The sequence below is a fragment of the Austrofundulus limnaeus genome, unplaced genomic scaffold, assembly GCF_001266775.1.
Source record: "Austrofundulus limnaeus strain Quisiro unplaced genomic scaffold, Austrofundulus_limnaeus-1.0 Scaffold361, whole genome shotgun sequence".
NCBI lineage: Eukaryota > Metazoa > Chordata > Actinopteri > Cyprinodontiformes > Rivulidae > Austrofundulus > Austrofundulus limnaeus.
In genome coordinates, this window is record NW_013952763.1 from 386,194 (window position 1) to 394,266 (window position 8,073).

General features: G+C 40.5%; 1 protein-coding gene across 16 annotated transcripts in view; it reads right to left on the reverse strand.

Annotated features, from left to right (window-relative positions):
• Positions 1 to 8,073, reverse strand: part of mbnl1 (muscleblind-like splicing regulator 1) — a 45,088-nt gene that overhangs the window by 5,912 nt on the left and 31,103 nt on the right. For 8 of the 16 annotated variants that reach the window (XR_001311468.1, XR_001311467.1, XM_014023234.1 and 5 more), the window contains 7 exons: positions 6,488 to 6,658; positions 6,061 to 6,279; positions 3,947 to 4,186; positions 2,924 to 2,977; positions 1,671 to 1,824; positions 832 to 867; positions 85 to 176 (listed from right to left, as the gene is read on the reverse strand). Coding sequence is in view for 14 of the 16 variants with exons in the window: in XM_014023234.1 (XP_013878688.1) it covers positions 85 to 176; positions 832 to 867; positions 1,671 to 1,824; positions 2,924 to 2,977; positions 3,947 to 4,186; positions 6,061 to 6,279; positions 6,488 to 6,658 (966 nt within the window). In the remaining 2 variants the exon portion in view is untranslated. The remainder of the gene's footprint in view (positions 1 to 84; positions 177 to 831; positions 868 to 1,670; positions 1,825 to 2,923; positions 2,978 to 3,946; positions 4,187 to 6,060; positions 6,280 to 6,487; positions 6,659 to 8,073) is intronic. The other 8 variants (XM_014023247.1, XM_014023241.1, XM_014023242.1 and 5 more) reach the window with 5 other exon arrangements.

Genomic DNA, 8,073 nt, shown 5'->3' on the forward strand with positions numbered 1-8,073 from the left:
GATAGATAGATAGATAGATAGATAGATAGATAGATAGATAGATAGATAGATAGATAGATGGAGTGAGGTGGCAGAGGTGCAAACCTGATTGGTGGAGGCAGTTGCGAAGGGAACGCTTGTGGCAGATGTGGTGGCTGCAGACACAGTGGCTGGAGTACCACCGTGCATCATGGGAACTTTTTTGGAGGGAAAAATCATGTAAGCATATATACACAGAGGAGCAGAGAAGCCACAGACACACCAGGCAAACGAAAATTCAACAAGAATTTAAAAAAAGGAGAAGGACAGAAGGAACATGAAAGGGATTCGATTGAACTTGTGCCCCTGGTTCCCTCTGCTGGTGCCAACAAGAGTCTTGTTGGGATACAGGGTGTTTGCAGCAACTTGATGAAAATTATCTACTACTATAATATGACCAATAACAATGTGGCCATGAGTCTTAAAAATAAAGTATTTATGGCAGAGAGAGTAAAGGGGAAAAGTTAGAATTGAACCTCTTCATTAGTTTTAATGTTTTCAAAGGTATTAGGTTAGATCAGCCAAAACAAGTTCAGAAAAAGCATGGGACTGAGTGTTCAAGCTGATTACAGTAAGTGTACACAGAGAAACTAAAAAGACATGGGTGAGTTCAACTAGCAGTAATCAACAATAGTTAAACAGATAAAGTCTTTCCTATCATTTTACAACTAAAACTGTGACTTTTATCTCACAAATAGCACAAATTAGCTATAAAAACAGCACAAATAAATCCACTGGACAGCTTGTTTTYGATGATCAGTGACTTACAGACATGAGGTTACAAAGAACTGAAGAAAGAAAGCTGGAACCTACCAACGCTGGCTGCAGGTGTCATGCACAAAATTGAGCCTGCCCATCATGCAGTGCAACAGGAAGTGGATTGGGTAGGGGAGAGAAATCAAGACAGCCCATCACAAGATTCGTTAGGGTGAAGGGGGAGAGATAAATGTGAGGGGAAGAAAAAGGTTAATATTTATTGGACACAGACATCAGTGAGTGGAGAGCTGCGGTGGTGAACCTCATCACTCTGCAGGCGAGTTACGAGTCTAAACTGACATTTCTGTCTGTAGTGATGCTTACGAGTTATGTTACTAACAGTGATAAGAGGTTTGAATTACTGAGTGGTAAATGTTCTGTATAAGCGCAAGCAGAGAACATGTGCAGAAACTTGACTCTTCAGCTGCTGTTTGTTATCAATGTGAGGCACAAGGTGTCATTTCTGAAACCAGCAAACATGTATTGATTCAAAGCCCCCAAACCATTAAAAAAATCACATTTTCATTTAATAACCTTCTTTACTACTATAATTTTATCACCTTACTTGTCAGAAAAGTTGACAAGCATATTTGTAGCTGAATTAAGAAAATTAGAAGGCAAAGAGGGAGACTGAAAACCCTCTTTAATTCCTTGAGGCCATGCAATGCCAAACAAAAGCATAAAGCATTTTTACAATGAATCAAATTGCACATTTTTTTAGCTTGTTGCAAAAGTTGTTTGTTTAAATCAGTTATTTCCCTTAATATTTGAGAAAACCCATATTAAAAATGTGCTGCATTGCACTTAAACCCTTTTGCCAAACCCTCAGCCAAGCAAAGAGCCAGGTTCGACTGACCCCGCTATCATCCACTGGCTGATTGCTTAAGGACCCGTACCTGATGGGAGGAAAGCAGCCTGCTGCTGAAACTGCATGCTGGCCAGGGCTTGTTGGTACTGGAGCATGCCGGTGTTAAACATGGCAGTGGCCCCGTTGGCCTTCTCCAGGGCTGCCCGCTTTGGGAGGGGCGCCATGACACTAGGGGTAATGCCCTGCCCATCCAGATGGTGGGAGGGTCAATCAGAGAGGAGAAAAAAAAAGAAGTAGAAACAGAAAGAGGTGTGTGGAATAGAGAGAGAGAGAGAGAGGGTGTGTTAGAGAGGTAAAAAAAACAAGAAAGAAAACAAAAAAAGGTACATAGGTTAGAGAACATCAGTCATGACATTTTGGTGTATACAACAATATCAACATCATATCATCAGTAGCAAGCAAGCAGCAATCTGACAATTACTACACAAGCAGGAGCATGATGCCTACTGGAGCTATGTGCTGACAGGCATTTATATATTAATTTTCAATAAAGCTGATTAACTTTGTACTCCTAGGGCTGACTAATAAGCAAGCATTAACTTTTTTTCAAACAATGAGGCTGCTAACAAGGTGGAACAGATAATAAGCACAGAGAGAGGGAGGCTGCACTGCTAGCTCCATGATAAAACTGGGTAAGCCATGTTTAAGTGATGGTTCACTCTTGGGAATAAATGTCAAAAATGGTTTAAGGCCAAGAGAGTTGAAAAAACAAACACAAAACTTTATTATTATTTAATTTTTTTGCCATTTCATACAGGGGATTTGATCTTGGCGTTAGGCCATTCCTGAGGTCTGAGTATCTGAGATCTGGAGATGAGTGAACTATCATTTGAACTGTGATAAACCTGTTAAGGTGGGATCACTCCTGTTTGGTTATAGAGACTTATTTTTGACTTTGAGCCCCACCCGGACTCATTATGACATGCAATAAGAACACAGACATGCACACATCTGGTTGAGCTGCTCCACAATACTAAACATTTAGACAGCAGACTGAAGCCATGCCACCAACATTGAAGCTCTACAACCCTAGTCCTCGCTAACTACTGTTAAACAGGCTGCAGATGATGAACTGGTTGCAGCTTCCTCGCCACTTGTTTTTTTTTTAATTTTGTTTGTAACTTGGGCTCGGAAAGGCCACGACCATTTTATCACGAGCAGGAGAAAAAGAACAGACATTGCACCGAGACGAACACGTGTAGCTAAGTAATCTTTGGTTAAAGCACTGCTGTACAACAAAGCCACATGCATGACAAGCTAAAAGGTGAAAGGTCATAGTACCAGGTCAAAGGTTGCGTCGAGGGGTCGCTTCAGTGATTTGACAGCCGACTGAGTCTTAATTAGCAGGCAGCGAGCACATGATGGCAATGGGCCAATGGGGTTCAAGCGCATTAACATAAACCAGCAAGCAGAGGTGCATCATGGGGGCAGCAGTGCAGTTTTGGGTATAGGTGAGAAAAAACAAAACAAATAAAAAAACAAATCATTGGAATGCAGTATACAAAGGGGATAACAAGGCTAAGGCATGCACAGTGTGGACACTAGCTCTACTACTCAACAGTTACATGATCCTCAAGGATAACCAATAACTACCGCTCTACAGTGATTATTCTCACACAAGAATAAATGAAAACAGCGACAAAGACAGATTATTCAACCGTTACTTTAAGTGAGTGTCAGCAAACGCACAGCAAATTATATTATATACATTTCACAAGTTTCACTGTGCAATATGTAGTCGGGTTCACATTATAGGGATTATACCCACACACCCTGTGTTCCACTGCGTCATTAAAAGCAGGAAGAGATAAGTGATCTACAAACAAGTGWGGCTGCAGTGGTATATTCAGTGATGGTGTTACCATAGGACAGGACTGTAAGGACAATGAATCTTTTTTTTTTACTAATGTCAAGAGGAAGAGAAGTTTAACRAAAGGAAGAACAGAAACAATTGAGCCATAATGAAGTCAGGGAGGAAGAAGAAACTGGACTCTGTAGTCGGAGAACAGAACAAAAAGCTAAATTTGTTTGTAGAACTGGGAAGGAAAACCCTTGACATGTCAGTAATCGCGGTCACAGTGTGCTGTTTGTCTGATCCTYCTTCAGGTCATCCAGAACTGATCAGATTTCCTCCAAACCAACATGCAAACTTTTATTTTATTTTTTTTGTATTTAACCTGGCGAAAGCAGAAGTTCAAATGTCATCAAATGCTGATCCTGAAAGGTTAGTTTTACTGTGAATTCAACATTTCACAAGACAGTACCTCTGGCCTGAGTGTGACCTGACGTGTAAAAACTGCTCACCATGGCTGCGGCCGCTGTGGCCTGGTTCACCTGATGCTGGGTGGCCTTAATTTTGGCCTGCAGATGTGCCGGCGGGTGAAAGTACTTGCACTTTTCCCTGGAGCACCGACCCTTGATGTAGTCCATGCACACGGTGACGGTGTTGTCGTTGGTGTCGATCATGGTGCTGTCTGCAGGGTGAGCGAAGCGACACTCGCCTTCGCCCCGAGCACAGTTTCCTCTCTGATACTCCCGACACACCTAGGATTGACAGTGGGAGGACAACGGGTTAACCTATAAATTAGGTGAGACACAGAGTTTTAACATACATCGTGTATATTTCCACTTCTAAGGCAATTAAAGTGTTTATAACTTATGACTTTATTTAAAAACTTTAAGTGCTTTACAGAAAAAAATCGAAATGAGGTGGGCAGCAATAGAACTACAAAATAAAATAGGATCAAATCGAAAACAATTTTAATAAAAGCAAAAATTTACAACATACACTGGAAGAGCTAAACAAAATGAGCACCACACAAGCAAATCAATAAATATTGAGTGTGCATCTAAAACTAATAAAATATTAAGGCTTTAAAAGGAAAATAAAAAGTTTCAAATAAATGTGGTAAACTTCCTGCTTAACCATATTTGGTTATCAGGGTCTGAACTGCAACCATAAAACCTTTGTGCTACATCATGACACACAGCTTGTTGATTTCTGGTACAAACATTCCTTATACAGTATGAATAACTGAGATGTGACTGAGTGGATCCCAAATATTTGTCAAGTCTGCACAGGAGACAGCAGAGGGCAGCACCTTCTTGTCAATCTGAGATGTTTGCTTGTTTTTCTGCTTTTCACTCAGTCTTACTTTGCAGTAAACGGCTGCACTTGAAGCTACTTCTAAATAGAGGTAATCAAAAAAATATATTAAAATGTGGTGGGTTTCTCTACTTTCACTGGTACTCTACTGGCACAGTTACAATTTTATCTTTGTGGAGTGCTGAAAAACGGATTTTTCGCTGCCATTTTGCTTTTACCTGGGCTGTGGAAACTTAACAATACTTTTTCTGTTCAAACGAGAAGTCATGAAAGTGCAAACTTCCTTCTGTTGTAACTGTCGTGGATTTTATGGCATGTGTCTGTCCAAATGGAAAACTGTACTGGAACAAAAATAATAAAACACGACAACTCTACCAACAAAATAAATGTCAAACAATGATAAAACACCATAATTCATATGCCTTTATTATCCGCTTTGATTAGAATTATCTGTACTATTGCACTATTACTGTTCAGGTTTAAAAAGCCTGTGACATGAAATGTTTGTGGTAAATACAAATTCATTTTTGGAAAGATAACATTAACCTCTTARCACTTGTTATTTTGAAATCTAGGGTGTCAGACAACTTCCTCCGGTTCTCACTTTAAATTTCACACTCTTACAAAAAAAAAAAGTCAAAATCCTTTTAGGGAATTGCAGGGGCAACAGTTCAGGGGTTAATAAATAAAGTATTGCAAAAGAAGATCACACCCCTGAGATGACCAGTTGAGGTATGCACAGTAACAGGAAGTGATGACGAAAGGGAATGCCTGAATGTGAACAGATCATTGCTATAATGGCTAACAGCACAGACAGCAACAGAGTCTGATATTTCTTTAGATTATTTTGAGTCACTATCAGACAGGGACGAAGAAGAGCCAGAGTTCAAATATTATTGTTTCAGTAAACAAAGACTGCTTTTTATTCATTTTATTTATTTATTTAACCTTTATTTATCCAGGTAAACTGTTTGAGAACCACTTCTCATTTACAAACATGAAAGAGGCCCTTTTTGTCATCACTTCCTGTTTCCTTTTGGCTGCATCTACTTCAACTAAAAACATGACAGTAGTGTGACAAAAGGGGTAAAATCCTGTGTATTATGTCAAATTTTTTAAATATTGAGATGCATGTCACAGTCACTTTAAGCACAATAAACATGACCTTTGTCCTTTATACAAACTCTGCTTGGACAAATGAGAATACTCAAAAATACTTTTTTTCTAGTCTGGAAAAACACACAGCATTCCTGTATCAAAAAAAAAAAAAAAAAAAATGGGTTGTTCCCGTCAGTTATTTTTTTTTTATTACCTCAAGTCTGTCTGTTCTCAGCAGCTTCTGGGCTGCAGCAGCATTGGGAACCTGGCTGACGGTGGGGCTGGAGGCCATGAGGACCGGGGTGCTGGGCAGGATCTCTGGAGGCATCAGGCTTGGAGACACAGGGCTCAGGTAGGGATTAAAGGCTGCAGCTGCAGCAGCTGCTGCTGCGCTGGCATTAGTAGCCAGGCCTGGTGTCACTGGGAATATAGGCTAAAAGCAGAAAGAAAAATAAAGAAAAAATATACATAAACGGGGCAGTGGATAAGATGTTTGCTCAATCCCAAAGGATTCTAAGTGAGGATAAGAGGCTGAAAGAGCAATGCAGAGAGAATGGGCTGTTCATGTGTGAGGTTTTAAATACTCGTGGTCTCATTGTGGACAGCAACTCGGGTGTGTTCACATGAGTGTGTCCTCTCACCATAGGGGGTAGCTGCGTGCCGGGCATCATTGCGTTGGCGAGCTGCATCTGCTGGGCCAGCATGGCCATGTTCTTCTGCTGGATCAGATTGTTCCTGCCATTGATTTCTAGCTGGGTCTTTAGATGGGGAGGGGGGTGCAGGTACTTGCAGTTCTCCCTGGAACAACGGCCCTGCGACAAAAAAAAAAAAAAAGAGAAGTGATAACGTTTTTCTTTTTGTAGTGTCAGACAGGCATTAGAGTCAAGTTCCTGAGGAAGTCTCTCAGGCACAAACTGATTTTGTATAAATAACCTGATAAATTTCACTCATACTCTCCTAAACTCTAGCAATTTTTTATATAARAAGAGCAATGTGGGCATGTTAGTTTAAAACTGAGTAAAAAACACCACTCAAATGCAACATTTAGTGAAAATTGTTTTAGAAAAGACAGGCGATCCTCTGTTTTCAATGTCAGACTTGTCAAAATTTCCATCTGGTCTGAGCTCAGTCCGACACTAATTGTTAACTACTTGCTATTTCGGTCAGTCTCAGCTGGGACGTGGGTGCACGTATGTCCCCTTGCCCCAGGGGGCGAGGACTGATACTGCRGAGCTTTCCTCCAGACCTTAAGTTTAGCTACAGTGCATGTCTAAGTGACACTAAAAATACTGCGCACTCATATGATCGGCCTACATTTTATCAGGAGTCGTTCCGAGGTCACACATCAAACCGTCGCAATAATTATTTAAGACAGGTCTTCGCTTTCTGCTGCCTGCCGCATGTGTAATCTTGTATTTTCATTTCAGGGGAGAGTCAGAAGTTTTTGCCGCATGCAGTTTTACATTCTAATGCCAAGCGAAAAGAYACTGACACTAATAATAATAATAATGAGCGGCGGATGCGCGGAACACAAACACGTCCACGATGCAAGAAAGACGAGTATTTCCTTTCAGCCCGGGGGCACAGCTGATCTGACTGTGGCATCTATGGATCCCCTCGCTGACAGAGTTGACCTCAGAGGGATTCATCTCTCTAGTTTGACACGACTGTATTCCTCTTTCATCTCCCTTGCTCTCGCTGACACCCGAGAACCGGACAGGTGCCAGGAGAAGTGGAAGAAACAAGAACCAGGGGAAAAGACTTTAACTGGAGAGCGAGAGAAAACACTTTTGAACATGTTTTGTTTTGTTCACCTTGTTTGAAGCTGCCATTTCAAGTTCTCGTTATGTGCCGTTTTTTTAAGGTATTGCAAAATGCGCAGCTAATAAAAAGCTAAGAAACACCACCTCTTTAGGCAGTCTGTCTTTGATTTTTTTATGCAGTTTGAAAAAGTCTATAAACTAAAACATGTTTCTTTTATCTTGAGACAGGGTGCCCTCCTAATTGATGAACTAAMGTATGTTTACACAGCTTTACATCTATTAGTATAAAAATTGAAGATGTGACATTAAAGCAAAACTCATGATACAAAACCTCCCAGGCTTAAAGAGTAACTTACCCCAAAATTAACTTTTTTTAGCTGATAAACTGTCTAGAATGTGTCTAAAATGTTTTATAGTACTGTTTCTGTGCTAATTTTGATGTTTTTGTATGTATTTGTTCAAAT